Genomic DNA, 19474 nt, shown 5'->3' on the forward strand with positions numbered 1-19474 from the left:
TGGATATTTATTGCTCACAATACACTGGTCTCCAACTGATTTTTCCTTCTACGTATTTTCAGCTGACATATTTTATTGTGCCCTTGAATTGTAAGCTGTGATTTACCATTATGTTGCAGTCGTTTTCTTGCTTGTTATACTCTTTTTGTTATGATGTTTCTTAATTTTATTCCCATCAACTTTCATTGTCTTTAATTATGTCCCTGAACTTGTAAAGCTGTTTCTCTTAACAATGGGTACTTTGGAAATGGCAACAATTGCTTTTCCATGAACTACAAGGCAGGAAGTGCATTGTTTCTTTAAAAAAATTACCAGATGTTTTTGAGTGCTGACTACTAACATAAAAAAACCCAGAAACTATTCTTTTCCAAGTTCTCTAAGTGCAATTTCGTTATTGTGTAACTTCTGTTTGCATTTAACTGGGAATTACAGCCTATGCCAATACTAAAGAATGGAATTTCTATCAAGCTAAGTGTATAAAGATGGAGTCCATCTATATGAACGCTGACTCTGTGGAAAGGGACTGTAGGTTGTTTCTCTTGCATAATACAGGCTCACCAGGAGGATGGCAGTTCACAGTTTGAAGGAAAGAAGGGTTCTCATGAGTGACCTACAACAGAGCTGTAGTTGATCTGAATATGCTCTTCCGTTCTGTCACCCCTTGCTTCTTAACCCTCTCCTTCAGCTGGGGACCCTGGTTTTGCTTCTTAAACAGAATAGTATCTTTTATTAAGAAGTAAGAGACAAATGGCAGAGAAAGAAAGAAAGAATTTCTGAGAGAATTTCACTGAAGGCACTGGCAGTGTTTGGATCTTGCAAGATCAAAACAATTTGTACTGTCAGAGGTGAAACACTTTTGCTGTATACAACCAGAGAGTCCAAACGCTCTCCTTCCACAGCCCAGTTATGCCACGACCTGTCCTTGTGAGCCTGGCAGCACCTTGTAGGACTAACTATGCAGGGCAACCTTCAAAATCACCCAGGAACAAACGAAAGCCTTTTGTTGACTGGATTTGGCCAGCAGGCAGCCAGGAAGGTTTCTGAGCGTTGACAAATGCTCAGAGGAAGGAAAACCCTCTCTCTCTCCCACTGTGTTCCCTGTACCTGCTGTCGCTGAGTTCAACTCTGCAGCTGGCTGGCTGTGCAGATGCACATGCTCTGAGCTGGGTCTGGCTGAAGCAACGTGATGAGAACGGACGGGGAGAGCTGGGCTCTTTCAGGGCTGACTCCCCGCGAGGCAGCTGGCAGGATGGAAGGAATGCACCTGCATTATGAACATATTTTCAGCAACTGTGTCTGCTCAACCTAGTCCTTCAATGTCAACAGTGGGCTGTTTCACATCTGCACAGTGATTAATGCGCACCAAGAGCGAGTTACTTGCAAAAGACAAAATGGCACAAATCATTGATAGCAAAAAGACGGTGCTGCACGAATGGAGACAGAAAAAAAGAGAGCAGGAAACAGAAGAAAACAGAGGGAGAAGGACTGCACAGCTGGAAAAGTGATTCTCAAATAGCAGCCACCAAAGAAGTACTATAATCAGAGTAAAAAAAAAAAACACAAGCAGAACTTTCCAATGGAAATCATGTTTGGGTCTTAGCTGTATCAGACAGTAAGGTTAAAAGGACCATGTGCGATGCCAGGTGTAGTTACCTGTGAAAAGCATGGCAAAGGGCAGCACCTCAAGCCCATCCGAGTGAGTTACGTTGCTCCTCGTGCTGTTCCGGCTTGCAGCCAGTCTAAACACTGGCACTGGGGTACCCGCAGCTGGTTGTCTTGTCTTCTTTCAGTGGAGCAAATGATTATTGCTTGTCCCTGGGGTGCAGGGATTATTGACAGAAAATAGCCAGTGCTTCACAGTGAACTGAATGCATTTTTATTTCTCATTAAAAATTAAAATGTACACTTTAAATGACAAAAGTATATTTTTAACATAGACGGTACAGTAAGGAGAGAGTACCCTCATCGTAAGTGTCTGGAAATTCGTTATCGCTGCTCTTCCCAGATTACGTGACTCTGGATTAGAAGCTGTTCATGATGGCGCGATACTCTCTCTGATGTTCCACAAGTTTCAAAAACACTTCGTACTTCTTGTCATAGAATCTGTGTAAGAAAGTTAATTTCCACAGCGCCTGAGATGTTACGATTTGAACCGCCTGTAACACGCGTGTTACTTCCTTCCCTCGGCATCCTAATCACAGCTCTGACTCGGCGCAGAGCCCCGCACGCCGCCGGAGCGCAGCTTCCCCCCAAACGAGTGTTTTCCAAGTTCTAATCGCACCTTTCACCGGCCCTAGAGCCAGCTTTGATTTTCAGACCGTTTCTCCTCCGGACTCCCCCGCCGCGGGAGCGGCAGGGCACCGGGCCGCGGCCGCTCCTCCGCCCCCCTCAAGGCCCCGCGAAGGTCGCCTCACGGCTTCCCGCGCTCCGGGCCGCCCTGGAATGGCGGACGCCGCTCCCTCCTCGCCGCCGCCAGGGGGGGCCGGCGCCCCGCCGCGGGCTCCGCGCCGCCCGCCTCGACCCCGGCCCGCCGGTGCCCGACGCGGGGATCGGGCAGCTGGGTGGCGAAGCCGACGGGAAACGAACGCGAGGGTCCGAGAGACCCGGGAACCGCAGCGGCTTTGGAAACGCCGCCGAGGTTGCCGCGACCCCCGCCAAGGGAAGGCGCGGGCTCGGGGGGCCGCCATCCCACCGACGGCGACGGGCAGCCCCCTGCCGGACCGCCCAGCCGGACGCCCGGATAGCCCTTGAAAAACCGGGGTCTGAAATACTGCTGCAATCAAGCAGGGCTATGAAGAGAGAGACCTCAACTTCGTTTTCAGTACATTCTCACCGAGGAACACCCGACAGCCAGGCTCACCTTTTATGCTGGTGGTTAGGCTGCACGACTCTCCCAATTTTCCCCATTTTCGCCATGGCCTCCTAGTAAAAGACAAACACAAACTGGAAAAGCCTGTTTTGATTTAAAATACTTTTTGACAAGAACAAGATGTTTCAAAAACAATCGGAACATTACTGATGTATTTTGTTTCGGCTGAACAGGCCAGATGGCTTAAAATATGTTCAATCCCATTATATAGTAGTCATGAGAACAAAGTACTGCAGACCCCTCGGTAAACCAAAATCTGTTCCTCTTTCTTACTGGGAGTCCGAGGCAGAACAGACTTATCTTTTATTATTTACACTTACCGGAGGAAATGTTAAACACTGCATCCCCGGCAGGGAGATTTCTCAAATGAAATGATACTGTACGTGAGATCCCATTACCATATTCTTAAAGTATCAACCCCCTGCAGCAAGGGAGGACTCGAGTGTGCTCCAGAAGCTAAAGGTAACTTGCCAAGTTCTGTTACAGAGCCCACAGCTGCCCTCACATTCCAGTATAAAGGTGTAAGGGACAGACTTGGATCCTACTCTGCTTTTGGCCAAACCAAAGTCAGACGAAGAGATCTCGCAGAATCCCCTGCAGGAGTCTCTGGGACAGTCACGTGTGGAAGGGACAGGACCCAATGATTTGGTTCCTTCCCTGATTTCTACAAGATGCTGATTTTTTGTGGATTCACCTGAGCAATCCCACTGGAATGAGACCCTAATCACCGGTGTTAATAGAGGATCAAGCACCCAGGCAAGGGTGAAGGAACAGGCAGGCACCACCTATTTTCAGTGGAAGTTTTTTCACAAGGAGCATTAAAGCAATAGCTTTCAGATGGAACAGTTGTAAACATAAAGATCAGGATTCAAGAATCAGCGTCTGCCCTAATCTGTATCAGTGTTCATAGTTTCTAAGCAGGACCCTAAATCTGTTCTAATGTTAGTACCTAAAGCACAGCACTAGGAGAGTATCAGAGTGACCCCCGAGAACAGTCAGCCTGTGCTGCTGCCAGAAGCCATCTAGTCAGCTACTACGGCTAGATTTGTAAAAGGGTGGGATGATTTTATAGGCTGTAGTATCCGCTGTAGTAAAGTCTTTGCTTTCCACTAATCCAGCATTTTACAGCCGAGGATCTCCTAGAAACTTACAACATAGATGAGCAACGTAAGCACAGTTTCACCAGCCCAGGACAGGCAGGGAGGCTCTGAGGATAAGGAAGCTGACCGACAGACCTTACATCTTCTGGTTTCCCATTTCCCCTGCGTTAAAGAAATACGATCACGACCTAAATGCCAGGATGTACGTGGGCTGCCCGGGAAGCCAGCAGGTACTCTTTCTCCCTTGCACAGCAGTGTTTGCTCAGCTAGGCACAAAGTGCTTGGGATGCCATCCGTGTGCCAGAGCAGCAGGCAGCCGCCAGCTCGCCTGGCTGGCTGAACCTGGGGTATTACCTGGCATGTTCTGGGCGTGTTTGCTTCAGCCTTCAGCATCAACGCGTCCTTTTATACTGCCAGTCCAAATGCGGTACTAGAATGTGGAACACCTACTTGCTATGTTTGTCAACTTCGGGGGGTTAATACTGGATGAAATCGTGGCTCTGCCAAAGTAAGAAGCACTGCCAGGGATGGCGCAGTCAGCATTTTACTCCGCTAGGGCTTCTGGTAAAACAGCAGGGGAGCATTTCTGTGCACTCCTATGCCTATACTCTTTCTTAGGCGCAGAAGTTGATTGTACTTTGATTCCCCAAGAAACACCCTTGAAATAACACTTCCAGCAAGATAGTGTGTTCTTTTCTCTGGGACATGTGAGCCTGCTGGCACAGAGACTCTACACACCAGCCAGATTAAAATACTGGCATGGAAAGGTTGATATCTTTCCCAGTAAGGGAAATGGGCATTTTATTCCCTGTTCTTTAACAGGTGATGCTAGCTCAAGCATTATTCCTGTTTACAATAGTCTGTCTTTTAACTCCCTTACATGGCCAGCTGGATTTAGAGGCTACCCCAGAAAAAATGAATGACCACACAGATAGTAAAAGACAACTCCCTATGTTACAATCGATACTGTTTTTCCAGATAGTTTTGTGTCTTACAGAAAATGTAAGGCGAAGCCCCTCAAAGCACTCTCACTAATGGGATGAGTCACTTTGCTTTCCGCTCTCTGCTTTACAACTCCTTTTGAATTGCCCTGGAGATACTGCACGAAAATAAACCCAAGGCATCTGAAGGTTCTAAACGTCTCAGACAAATCCACTTTTTTCCACAGGTGCAAAAAAAAAAAGAAAGGAAGGGCCAAACTTTGCCATTCACCCCCTCTGCGCACACGCAGGGCCTGCCTGCTGCTGCCCTATTCTGGGCAGCGTTAAGGGAACAGGATACAAACAGCACCGTTCCCAGGACATGTTCTGCTTCTGCCCTAAGTACTCCACACACTCACGTTCTGCTTTACTCTGGGGCCTCTTACGACTTCCAGTACTGAAAAATGCATTACTGCTTCTTTGGGAAATAAGCCAGCCTTTTGAGATAAACATATCTTCAGACAGGTTTTATTTTTATGCTGTTACTCATCTAACTACAGGTCTCCTCAGGCTGGTTCAAGAGAGAACAGACACCAGCGCTGACTCGGCCAGGCACGGAAGGTGTGAGGGCAGCCCGGCTCGGCACGGCTGCCCAGCCGGCCGCTGCAGCCCCGGCCCCTTTGACACCCTGCTGGGGTCCAACACCACCCGAGCACTTGCGACACTCCGGCTTTCAGACCAGCTGTGGTCTTCAAAGGGTGAAACCAAGTCTCCATGGGGCGTAGGAAAGCCTCCTACACTCTCTGTGAAGTGTCCCCAAACCTGAAACCCCCAGCACAGAGGCTCCATCCGCTGTCGGGCAGCCGGAGAGGGTGCCATCGCTCCCACGGGGCCGGGAGCTGGACAGGCTGGAGAGGTCCCTGAAAGAAAACTGGTCCCTCAAGACCGATCTAAACTGGGGAACAGGGCCTGGCTGCTGCTTATCTTTTGCTGGTTCACCCATCTATCCACCTTCAGCGAAGGAGGAAGATGCCAAAGCAGTCTTTCCAGTTTATCAGCTAAACTACTTTTGTATTTTTAAATCTACGGAAAATACATAGGTCTTTGAGAATCCACAGCATTAAGGTCTCACAGCAAGTACCACAGCAATGTGGAATAACACGTTAAAAAAATACGCAGCCAGCAATTTTCAACTCACTTATTCTACGTTGCTCAAAATATCCAAAATTAATTCCCTCTCTTAATTTGCATTTCGGTTGTGTGTTTTTTTGTTTTTAAAGTCAGTTTGGTCATTGTTAGTTTGAACAAAAACTTTACTCCCAGAGGAGAGTCTTTTCAACAATTTTCTGGGGACAAAGAGGAACAGAACATTGAAAATATGAATTTATAATGAAATCGGAAACAAAGAAACATTAGAATCGCATTACTGAATCAGATCAACCTTGTGCACTGTTCTGTCTCCAACAAAGCCTTAAATATAGCAAAGTGATAATACTGCTGTTCAGAAATAGTTTGTTTGAGGGTTGACATCCAAATCCATAACTCCAGTCACCAAGAATTTCACAATCTTAATTTGAATGACGCTCTATCTTCTTTGTTTGCCAGTCTAGACAGTACAATGAATACAGTGATTTAAACACAATGAATTCTCTCTTAAAACAAAATATTTTGTAAAATTGCTTTTTAATCATTTCTTTTCTCTCTTTCCATAAAGGCTATGCTATAAATAAACCCTGAAAGTTCTCATTCGATCATCATTTCTAAAGGCTGGGCAAGAGGCAAGTGAAGGGTTTACATAGAAAAAAAGAGAGGCACTGTGGAGCAGAAATAAAGGGATACATTCATGATTTCTAACCTTTTGTTAGAGTGTCAAAGCTGAGACAGATACAAGCCAGTAAACACTCTGCTTACCATGGAGAGAGTTAGTCAAATGAGGTTACCCTGCCCGGGACAGAAGGACAGGGAACACAAACCCAGGGAACCAAATGCTCCAAGGCCCACCAAGATTTCAGAACAAGGTGCCATTTTGCTGCTGGAAGGACAACCCAGCTGGGAAGGCCAGCAGTCATTCAAATTCATTCGGTACTGGTGGCTGAATTCTGGTCTTCAGCATGCTCTGGGGCAGGGGATGAGTTTAAGACACCCGGGTAGCCTCAGTACATCAGCAGGCAGTAGATCTTCCAGGGAAACCCTATTTGGAAACCAAGGAAAACCCTATCTCCTAGGGAAATCCTATTTTGATACAGCACATAAAAGCTGGCAATTTCAATTGTTGTCCCTTCAGTAATGGAAAGAAAAAGGTTTTTAACACTGTGTGGCAGCCGCAGCGCAGCAAATACTCTGTCATACCAGGAAAAGCATGTCAGCCTGGCATCAGGAGCTCGCCGGAGGTGCTTACAAGGGCTAGCTTAGACTGGGAGACCAGTCTTCTCTGATTTCCTACCCAATGGGCTCCTGCAAAGGCTATCTCAGAGCACCCAGCATGATCCTGCTCGTCCCATAAGAGGAGCCCATCTCCCTTGGGACTACAGAGGGAGCCAAGGAAGATTAGCCCACTCACGAATAGTCCCTAAGATTGATTTTCCGTAGTGACTCAAGGACTTATGTGGCTAAATATTACTGAAAATTAATGGGATGTAGACCCTTAAAAGTAAGGAATCAGATTTAGGGATGTCAGCCTTAGGTAAGGAAGTCAAGTTAACAAAATCCCATTGAAATTAATGAGCTGGGAACATCAGTCCCCTTAAGAATCTGGGCTTCTGCTTTATTTAGGTACTTTAAAAATTGTATCCAAAATTAAATGGATGAGGCATTCAAGCACAAATGCAATTTCCCAGCTGTGTTCTCCCCACTTACTCATTTTGATAATCCCAAGAAATGTCTGGACTTTTACCTAGCATAGCTATTAACTTAACAGTGAAAACAACCACATATCATCTGAAGTTTTACTGTACAATTTCAGTGGCTGGAATCATTTGGCCTGCACATACAAAAGCATACAGCAAAGCTCACCAAACTGTGTGGGTATACCATGCTCCAGTTACAGCAACAGTGTGGCAGCTTCTTGGAGGAAGGATCCTTAAACAAGATGAAAAGCAAGAGGGATACTTTAAAGCCAATTAAGCAAGTTTTCTCTGCAAACGCTGCTCGTTTATGGCTTGTCCAGTGACAGCCACGGTTCTGTTGCACCAAGAATGACTGGCCTACGAATGATGGGAAGGATGAAAAATAACTCTGCTGTAAAACTAGTTTTGGATCATAACTTACAAGATAACTAATTCAGGAATCTCAGCACAAGCTGGAATGAGATGCATGGCTTAGTCTTCTTCTTCCCAAGCTGAAGTTGTTAATTCACCTCATCTTAGTACTTATGCAGGAGGAGGAAATTATATTCATTTTTATTGTGCCAATACAAGCCAAGTGATCAAATGCTGTCATTCTTACAGCCAAACACGGTGAGAAATTAGTACCAGCAAACATGCTTCTTCACATATTCCTGAGGATGACACGAGCCTATGCATCGAAGGTCAGTCTCAATTTCTGAACCACACAGAGCTTTGAAACACGAATTTCACCTTCATTACCCTGAAAACGTTACCCAGACTCCCACTCAGCCCAGTCTCGACTCTCTGGTGTTTTTGTACAGCTCTACTGTCACAGATCCAGCATCAGAGGAAAAGAATTTAAAAGCTGCCCCATTCACATTCACAATAGACCGAAATGTAGGAACATTCTTCCCCACCAGATTTGTTCTGATTTGCAGAATTCAGCAGGTGTAAGTACCTTCAAACTAACAGACTGACTTTCTTTACACTTCTAAGCCCTCATAACAAATACAGTAAATAATGTTCCGCGTAGTAACTTTTACTGTTCTTTAACAGTGAAGAATCTCTCTCTCACTCATCTCTATTCCACACACATAAGCTGAGATTAACAGATGCTAACTAGCATCATTTTAAGAAGTTCAGTCACAGATATATTTGGATTTGAGGGGAATAAATAGATTGCTTGAAATGCTGATGTTCAAGAAATGCTTTTAAACTTTTCTAAGAATTGTAAGCAAGGCTGCTATTTTCTTACAGGCTTTTATTTAGGGATTGCTTACTCAATAGCCTGGAGATGCAAAATTCATCTTATCTATGCTTACGGGAGTTACATGAATATATTTATGTAACACAGCCCTAGCAGAACATTACTTTTTAGTGGTATATGACTGCATGAAGAAAGCATGTGATGGACCATATACAATATTTTTCTAGTGGGTTTTTTCCCCCCTTAAATTTGTTTGAGTTATAGGGGCAGATCTTGGCAGCATGCACAAAGCCCAAAATCTGTAATTCAATTCTCTGTGGTATTCTGAATGGAGTGAGCCAAGTTTTAAAACACATTATGGATAAATATTAGAGCTGAGCAAAAATTTCACACCTAAGACCAAAGTGTGAAAATTTGGCTTTCATTCATTTAGTGAAAAGGTGGAAAATTTCACACAAGCTTGTATTTTCCTTTTGCTCTGTTCCAACATAGATTTCTGTGTTCGTATCAAACCTCAGAGAGAGAGAGAGAGTGTTTCTGTCTGTGTCTGTAAGTGAGACTACAGAGAAGGAGGGAGAAAAGGACAAAAGGATAGAGGTCCAGCGAGCAGGACACCAGCTCAGGACTTGAGTTCAAGTCTGTCTTCCAGGAAACGTCACTGACCTTTTGAATCTCACTATCCATACATTCAGTAACAGCACTGGCCCATCTTAAGAGGAATATTTTACACATTTGTTTGCTGAAGACTGTTACAGTGGTGGAGGGCAATCAGGCACATAGCTTAGAAGCAGCCCAGCATTATTCTACCCCTAAACCATCCAACTTCAGTTGACAGAGGCCAACTGGATGGATTCTCACTACCGAGACAAGGTAGTTTTCTGGTTCAAGCACTGTTCAGGATCCAGACAGTTTGGAACAGATTCCCCAAGTTACGTGGGACATGTAATTTAGTCTTTTAATTTTCAGTTACCTCTTTCTGAAATAGGCTGTGCCCATTGTTTTCCCCCAGGTTTGGTTTGGCTTGTACTCAGAGTTTGTAAACTCTAGGTTTGTTCCTAATTTTGTACTGTGGGTGGTACACAGAGCTCGTAGTCCTACTGCAGCCCTCCATGTCTCCTCCAAGTACGTATCACTCAACCTGTCCTGTACCGTAGGAGCATGGTTTTCATTACTTAGTATCCCAGACAAGAAAAAATGGAAAAGAGATCACATAACAGTAGAGAAAAGTGCAGGTAAGGTCACGGTACCACTTCACCTCCAGAACACCTACTTTTACTCTGCTTCAGTGACTACACTGAGGGTCAGCCAGGCTGTGGACACCGTAGCTCAGTGTAACACAGAGCTCGTGCTTCAGCCAGGCTGGCCAGCCGACAGACAAAGCCATAAGAGGAGCAGCAGTGGCAATGCAGCTGCTGTAAAGGGTGGCTTGTGCTAGAGATGATATTAATTACTTATTCCGCAGACCAAATTTAGAATGGGACGAGGGTCAGCTATGATTGCCACATCATCTATCAGCTGGAAACTATGTTTGGGTCTAAGCTCCAGCCACACTGCTACTAAATATAGGTTGGTTTGTTGTTGATTTGACTCTGCACTCCCCCGAGTTGCCTTTGACTATCAAATAATTAAGCAGTTTGCTTTGTGAGGGCTCCACTGCTGGCACCTCTTAGTGCCCAAAGCTTCTTGGATGCAAACTTGACAGCTTAACAGGAGTTTCAGCTTACCCGGGCAATGGAAAGAGCCCAAGTGTTTAGCTCCCGTTTCAGTTTTGCAGATTGCTGGCACTGGGTGCCATGAATCAACAGTCTGTGGGCAGCATCTAAGCAGTCTGCACCAGAGCTGGGCCACAGTTTGGCCGCACTTACCCTGACATGCGCTTGTATAGCTTATTCACGAAGCGTATGTCCACTTTACAAGGTCTGTGTGTGAAGATCCAAGATAGCTTTAATACGGCTAGCACAGATACTGATAAGGTGCAATCACAGCAGCACAGAGGTCTGCCCAGGCTGCCCACCTTCCACAGCCTGGGGCCCACTCCGCCTCCTCGCCGGTCCCACGCTGTGGGTGGCGATGCCACGATGCCAGGGCTGGCAGCTTCCTCACCAAAGAGGAGGCTCCCTGACTACACCACCAACTGGCACGGACAGTACATTTCCCTCACCCCCTTCTGAGGTGGAATAAATTTGTTAACCAGACACAGCATCGCTGTTACAATAGACTAGGAAGGTTTGTCCATATAAACCACAGGAAAATATATTGATTTAACCCCCCTTTTTAGGCTTGGAAACGTTATGCTGACAGGCAGCTGTGTTTAACAGAAAGCAAGAGAGCAGATTCCTACATCAGAGCCCGATGCAGGGCACTGCACTACAGCTATAAGCTAAATCAGCCTTCTCCCTACTCATCGCTGCTGGTGATGGAGTAAACTAAGCCTGGGAGCGCTGCTCCTCTGCACAACCTGGAACAAGTTAATTTGCTTCTCTGGCTCCCTTCTCACCCTCTGCTTGCAGTACCCGTCCTAATGCTTTTAGCCTCAATTTTAGGTGGTAAAACCTTTGGGGCAGGCAGAGCAGGTGTGTGATTCCACACTAACTTGCACAACAAAAGAAATGAGCTGGACAGAAAGCAGGAGTCATTTGGACAGGGGAAGGTAAAATAAGAGAAGTTGAAGAACAAGCATCCGCACAGGATATCCTGACACTCGGCTGTGTACTTGACACAATATTTAGTTGAACTGCACCACTTCCTTTAAGGTGCAAAATTCAGATTTATTCAGCTGATTTCTTTTCACGTTCATGCTGAACATACAGCTTTCCTTGCGTTTAGTCATTGAGTTCAAACTTTTATTTGCCATCTGGCAATGGATTGGGGTTTACTGGGGGGAGGGGATAGGAAAGGGGTCTTTTTTTTTCCTTTTTTTTTTTTGCATCTGTATTTGCTTTATGAGCTATGGCTAAGGCATCATTTACACATGGGGAACTGGATCGGGTTCTCTCAATTCTTTCCATATGTTCACTTATGCTGTCAAAACATTTTTTCGATCTAATTAATCTGCACACGTCTCTCCATTCATTTCCCCACTTGGTGGGTTTTAGCATTTTGGGGGTATCTAGCTGGGATTTTGTCACAAAAACAACTTCTGCCTACATTTTGCTTTAGGGTTACTCCACCAAGAAAATGAAACTACTTGCAACGTTTCACTCCTCTCCATCTAATTATTCTTTCCCTGTTTCCAACACTGGCTGAGGAGACTTCCCTTTTCCCCTCATCTTTCAAATATATTCTTTGCCATGCTCCAGTGTCTACCTGAGGTTAATGAGGGAAATCCCTGCTGTGAGTTTTGATGTGGATTATTTTTTATCTAGTTAATCTGACGTGTGGTTTACTATAAAAAAACCTATACCTCAGAATTATGCTTACATTTTACCCAATCTGGACTGCATTTGGGAAATTACCCTGGACAGAGGCTCATAAAAAAAAAAAAGAGACCTTTAAAAAAAAAGTCTTTCACTACTGTAAACCAGTAGAAGGTTGAGATGTTAAAACAGAGTAAAACTGCATTAAAATACGAAGACAGCCTTTCTGGTAACCTTACAGACATCCTATCTCCAACCAAAAATTAAAATATCACTTAAAACTGGTATTTTATAGATATCCAACGTACAGTGGGCAGAATAAAACCTAGAAGAAATGAGAAATCTGTTAAGAGTTTAGAACTAGACTGCATAGCCATTTCTCCTTGTGAAGCACAGTACAAAGAAGATAGCTGTCTATGGCAGAGAGCATTTGGTTTCCTTGCAATGATTGCTACAAGACAAGGAGTTAGCAACCTTTTCTAGCACACTGTTTCAGACAGTATTTTTCTTTCCCAAATTAGAGGCTACAAGTGACTAAACTGAGTGAGAGCTGAAGCAAGACACACTGATCAGCTGATGATATTGTCCCCTTTTGTTAAAAAATGGGGCACCCTCTCTTCTCTAGGTCTGCAAAGCAGAGGCAGCCAGGGATGAGAAGCTACTGCTCTCATTTGCTCTTCTGTGATTAAAACTGTCCTTTAAGAAGAGTGCTGTTTGTAAAAAGCACTTTAAATGCTGGACACATATTGCTACAAAATTTTAGAAAGCTCTTGATTCCTTCAAAACCTGCGAAGCTTGGTTTGACAGTGGTCTGATGGATGGAACAGCCAGTCTGTTGCCAAATGTGCTCTAACAGCAGCAAGGGAGAATCCCAACCTGAACTGTGGGATTCCTACGGACACAGAATTCAGAGAGATTTATATGAGGGAACTTGTTATAGTCACATCGGAATAGATGTTCTGCTTCCCTTGCTCCTAAAAAGTTTGGCTTGTATCTCTTGGAGACCACTGGGAAATGGTAAATACAGTTCTCTTTAGCATTAAAACTTTTCTGTAAGTGGGAACCTCTTTATACACACAACCGCTCTGTACATTGCAATTACATTTATTGCATGGAAAAACCTGTAGGCACCAACTTACACAAATTCATTGGGAAAAAACTATTCTTGTTGGTAAATGTCAAAAGTTACCCTCATCACTACTCTAGCTATCTGTCAGGCCTGACATTTTTCTGTACAAAACCAAAACCAAGGGCTATTAATCCCCACCTGCCCCAGAGCCATAAAAGAGCTTTTGATTGCAGTAATATTACATAACCTCTTTTAACAAGCAAATCTAAACCTGCCACCCAGCATTGCCAGCAGGAATTTTTAAAGGTATCTGAGGCATCTTTTTCCTTAGGAGATCTTCTAAGAAAGCATTTGTATTCATTTGGCAAATAGAAAAAGAGCACATTTTATAATTGACTGTGCCCAAAACAATAGCTGGTTCTGTCTGAAAACACACCAGTTAGAATTAAAAGTGCAGTTAGCATGTGAGTGAGTCATCAAGTGGTAGCAGAGTTTGGCTGGCTCACAGCCCAAGATCAAATGTAGCACCATCCTGCCCCAGGGGTTATCTTTAAAAAGCTGAAATCTTGCAGAGAAGAGCACACTAGACACCCTCCACCTTCCCACCTCCAAATTTTGGCTAGGTGGGAGGGTTAGTGAGCTTGTTCATAGGCTGCCCTTTTTATCTCCAGGAAAGGCGAACAGCACCAAATCCCCCCAGAGGGTTGTTCTCACCTTACAACACCCAGCTGGTCACTATTCCTACTTTTACTTTGCTGTCCCATCCTATTTCCCATTTTTAAAGAAGCCCTCAGTGAGCTGCACCTTGTGGCTCCTATTTCCAAGGAAACCTTGCCCCTTCATTCACTTTAATGAGAAATTTCTAACCCACTGCTCCTGAAGCACTTATGAGGGAAAGCTCTTCCCAGCACAACTTCTGCGACTGTAAGGAGGGCAGTTGGATACCTTGGCTCCTGAATTTTAATCTTGGACAAGTTACGCAAGCCTTCTGCACCTCAGTTTCTCATATATTCCATGAGAATCAATAATGCCACTAGACTAGTATCAAACACTTAGGAGGGAAATCTAGCCAATGTGGGATACAACTAAAGAAAAAACACTTTGTGCTTCACGATTCAGCTGATCCTCAGAATTGAGCCAATTCCTGCTGCTGAGGATCTGTCCTTTTATTTAAAGACAGCAAGCCGAGAGAAGAGATGAATAGCAGATACTCAAGTGGCTCATGGAGCTTTTCACTTGTAGGTCACCAATCAGAACCTCAGCAAGGTCAGCGAGTGTTTGCGAGTTATCGTGGTATGCAAGCTTTTTATAGTGTCCTTTGCAAAGTGGATTTATTGGCTTCAAATTAATTTCTACTGTATGCAGTTTTCACAACATGAAACCCTCCATTGTTACAGCTCAGTCACTGTTAACCCTTCACAAAGCTACACAAGAAAAACTGCTACCACCACCTGAACAGCTTGCCTTTTAAAATCATACTTGAAGAAGCCTCCTAACTGTGAACTGAGCCTGGATGACCTCAAAGAGCCTTTCCTAGCCTTGAGTAGAGCCACAGCCATGAGAGGAAAGTTGTACTGCAGCTGCACATACTGTTCCTCACTCATGCATAAATCGGGAAACGCAGAGCCCAGCTCTGCAGGCTTGTTCTTTACTCCCCACAGTGACTCTGCAGCCCTCACTGGGTCTGCTCACGGAGGAAGAAAAGTGTGTGTGCTGGCAGCATCACAGGACTATTCTTTGCAGAAAGTGCTTTCTGAAAGAAAAAACAAAACACAAGAAGCAAAAATGAACAACTATATCATTATCTAATGTGCTGAGATCTCAGCAGAGATCATTTCAAAGATCCATATTGTTTACAGCAGCTGATGAGTCTAACAAGTGCTGAAGCTCTGCTCTCACTCGAAGTGCTAACATATTTACAGTTTTCAATCCTGTCCTTAGCGCTTATCTGTCATTTCAAGATGAATGCTCCTTTTGTACAGGCTAATTACTTGCACGAATACTCTACTAGCTCAAAATCCCAGATTTGTTTCGCTTTTCCATTAGCAGCAATTTTGTACTTTGGAAATTGCTTAATACAGCAAATCTAAAATAAAAGCCAGTTTTTGTTCAAAGGTATTTCTTTGGCTGTGACAAGTCTAGAATGGGGGGAGGGAAATTAAATTACTTTTCTCTGATGAAAGTCTTAATTTTACTGTACAACTTTTCTAAGCGCACTTACCCGTTGTTCTGCGCTGGCTTGGTTATTGGTATTAGAATAATTTGTGAAGATCTATATAAAGTCAAACCAGATCAATAACAGATCCAACTATACTGCTTGATAAGAGCGGTTTTCTCATGCTCAACAATCTTTTCTCTCTCTATATAATACATCAAAAATTTGGTAGGATCCCATCCTACCCCCTCCTCTTCCAACAAACAGTAGGACCATGTGCAACTGAAAAGCTGTCAGTCATTTCATTTTTACAGGAACAGAAGGAATGCAGGCCATCTACAACTCAGTAACTTAATTAAAAAAAAATACAACCCAGACATGCAAGAAAAAGGATACAGTTATAACGAGGAGGTCTTATCCTGTTGAATGTTTTACATTATATTCATTGGGTTACGGACCTGTCACAAACCAGTTTCAGATGCAAATCAAAAAATGCTCAGCAATGCAAGATGCGTCTGTTGTTTCTGCTAATCCTGATCCCACTGCAGTCAAAAAAGGATAACATCTGATTTTCAGAAGTCTCCAGCAAATGTCTTCAACTGCAACTTGAGCAAAACCAGCACCCAGTCTCTCTCAGTTACGTGTTAGATACAGCAATAGATGTCTAAAGCTACAAGCCTGTGAATGAAAATGCTGATCTTGAATTAGCCTTTGTTGTTCCTAAGGAATTGCCAATACAAACCGTGAGTTTCTGCTTTAAAGGATGTGGTCTCCCATTCCTGCTCAAATATTCTCTAAAAACAAGAATTCTCCACGTGAAGTGCATTTCATTGTAAATGAACACAATGTTTAAAAGTCATGAATGCTGTAAATATGAAAAATTGATATAAACTTCAGAGTTGTATTCATGCCATACTGCATAGGCCATCTGTCATTACATACATAGTAATGAAAATTACCACACATAATAAACTCGTTGCAGTTCTAAAGTAAGACTTTGTTTTCCCATTCAGAAGTCAAAAGATGTTCCAATTATGTGCAACTGGGTTGTCAGTTTACAGGCCTTTTCATTCTTATTTATTTTAATCCACCAGAGCAACACCATTAGCATCATCACGATTTTCTTGGCACTTTTCATTCTATCACCTTTAACATAACTATAAAACCAGCCTCTGAGGTACTTAAACATCACTGCATCTGCTTCACAAATCAGCTGGATGAAGAACACAGTTAAAGAACTTGCCCAAAGTCACAGACCGAGTCAGTGGCAAAGCTGGGAATAAAGCCCATGTACTCTGACTCTCAAGTTAGGTAACACCTATTGTTTTCTCATTGCAAAATTCTGTTTTATTTATATCGAGGTAAACTCAGAAGAACTTGGTACTACAGTAGCTTATGTTAGGTTTGAACTAGTACTGCTGATGACAGAGTGTGTCACCCAATATATGCATTATCTCCCATTACCAGGCTGCTAATAAGAACTACATTGGCAAATACAGCTTTTTTTCTCTGTCACTAAGAAATACTACACTACATTTTACGTAGTATTTGTTTGATCTGTGAAGCCAGCCAATTCAGTTCTTATCTCAAGGACTTTAAATAATCCTGCTGATTTGAGGTGTCTAACATTTCTGGACATTTGTATCTGCTCATACTTGAGGAGTTACAATACAAACAGGGATGCTGATAAAGAAAAGCCCTTCCTCCTTAACTGTTACTGCTAACGCTGCAGAAAAAACCCAGCATGCATGGGTGGAATATGTGCAAAAACCTCTCCAACCCTAAATCCTATTGCTATGTTGCAGATACAAGGTATTATCGATCCACAGTACGTTTTCCTACTTTCTGAAGTCACAATCAAAAGAATGGCAAATGCCATCATTTGGAGAAATTGAGAAAGTTACAAAACATAGCAAAAAATGTGGATGGGAGGAAAATTAGGCAGGAAAGTACAAAGGCAGCTAAATGAAATGCTTGTGTGAAACAGATCCTGTGTAATTAGCCACTAGGGGGAACAAGAGTCATGCTGCTTAATTAAGGTGCAGTCACTTTTAGCAGCGGGCCCAGAGGGTTATCCTTGCCCAGAGAAGCTGGCTGGGATGTTTGAACACTGGCCCTGTAAGCTTTGGAGTGGGACAAAGCTTTTCTGACCTTTGTCTGTGTTTCACTTTCCCGTTTCAGGTCTGTATAGGCCTTGGTAGAAGCAGTTAACAAGGCTTGAAGAATTCATACACCTTTCATATTTTCTAGCTGCAATTAGCTATTTCTGCACCTGAAGCATCTGATAAAAATATTTAAACAAAAACCTGGGAGAAGGGAGGAGACAAAGGAAAGGGAGAGGACCAAAGAAAGAAAAATGGCAAAAAAGGAAAAGCTGTATTTTTCAGACAGTGTACACTTGGGTGTTGGCTCTTTCAGTAGAAGGGAAGAAAAATCACATGCAGCTCATATGCAAACTGTGTGAGAAATGTGGAGCAATGCTCTGGTGATATTGTTAGACTGAGGTTGTGGCTGGGAGGGATGGCAAGGGACCTGCCTCCCCACTCGTGCCTGCTGACCTGCATGACCGAAGCTGCGTGAGGAAAATGAATGAGGCAAAAAGTAAAAGCCCCTCTCGGGCCACTTTTCCTCTGCTGCTGCTGAGGATACAGAACTATTCAACAGCATGTCTGGGACTGAATCACAGACAAACAATCTTTTCTATTACCATAAAAATGACAAATAAGTAATAGTTACAGCCTGTAAACACAAGACTCAAATTAAACAGAGGTCTAAGTGGTACACTGTAACTGGAAGCAGGAACCTACTCTTATTAGAGCCGGCTCAGCCTAAAGAGTATCAGATGTTACTCGGGCCTTAGAAGGCCTGAGACATAAACTATGTGTGTAAGAGAAAAAGAAGTCAAATGACTCATGACAGAGTTTGTTTTAATATAAATGACTTTCTCTGTCTCTTTGCTTTTAAAGACTTGCCATTTTCCGATCCTGAACAGCTAACCTAGGCAGCTGGCTTCCTTAGCCAGTGTCCTTCCTTTTGTGTACAAAATGCTGGCATTTACAAACTCATATCCCTCTGGCTAAGGGAGGGCGGTTTATTTTAGCACTGTGATCAATGCCATCACAAATCTTTCCTCTTCCAGTCCAAGAACACTGGCACAGCCCAGTCAGTGCTGTGTAGCTGTGCTGTACCCATAAAACAGAGGATACACCACAACGCTTTACTGAAGTCTTACAAGCCTTGAGAGTAGACCTGAGGGAGCAGCACTGAATGAGCCACAAGCTCATCCCCTCTTTGCTTTTTATTAAGTGAGGAAACAGGTAAGGGACTGCGATACAGAAAGAGCATGGAAAGAGAGAGAGAAAACAAAAGAAGAGGAATAAGATGAAATAGGAGTGGGAGTAGGGAGAGGGAGATGGCGGGGATATCGGGGATTTAGTGCCAAAAAAGAAAAGCCCCATTCTCCACCACACCTATCTTCTTTCTCATGTTTCTTTTATTCTCTTTCCATGCCAGTCCTGTGGTTCTTCTCTGGGATGAGTGGAACTTCCATGTCCAGAAAGCCACAAGTGTGGCATTTCGTGTCTTATGGCAAATGTGCTGGCTAGCCAGTGTTTCTACAGGGAAAAAGTTATACAAAGCAAATGAAAAGCAAAGCTTGCTTAGTCTCCCTTTCGTGCAATGCAAGAATCATCCCTTAGATGGGACTATTGCAAAATTAAACAACCTTACAACCAGGACCAGTAAATAATGAGTAATGTGCTTGTATATACAAAGCTTTTATACCAACCAGTCAAAGAAAGTGAGGATAGCTCATCACAAAAAGACCCCATTTATCAGAAGGGCTTCAAACAGCTTAGCATCTTTAGGGCCATTACTCATCTCTTTCACCTAAGCTAAGTGCCAGCTTCCAACCTAGAAGCTAACACATATCCAATTTATCTGCTGTAGGACACTCAAACACTGCTTCCCTCAG

At 43.7% G+C, this 19474-nt stretch overlaps 1 protein-coding gene across 8 annotated transcripts in view; it reads right to left on the reverse strand.

Moving 5' to 3' along the window:
- Positions 1-1867: 1867 nt before the first annotated feature.
- The window catches only part of FGGY (FGGY carbohydrate kinase domain containing), a 327630-nt gene continuing 310023 nt past the window's right edge, over positions 1868-19474 (reverse strand). For all 8 annotated transcript variants that reach the window (XM_049807620.1, XM_049807621.1, XM_049807619.1 and 5 more), the window contains 2 exons: positions 2861-2922; positions 1868-2103 (listed from right to left, as the gene is read on the reverse strand). In XM_049807620.1, coding sequence (XP_049663577.1) covers positions 2022-2103; positions 2861-2922 — 144 coding nt within the window. In that variant the 3' untranslated portion in view covers positions 1868-2021. The remainder of the gene's footprint in view (positions 2104-2860; positions 2923-19474) is intronic.

The sequence above is a fragment of the Accipiter gentilis genome, chromosome 8, assembly GCF_929443795.1.
Source record: "Accipiter gentilis chromosome 8, bAccGen1.1, whole genome shotgun sequence".
Taxonomy (NCBI): domain Eukaryota; kingdom Metazoa; phylum Chordata; class Aves; order Accipitriformes; family Accipitridae; genus Astur; species Astur gentilis.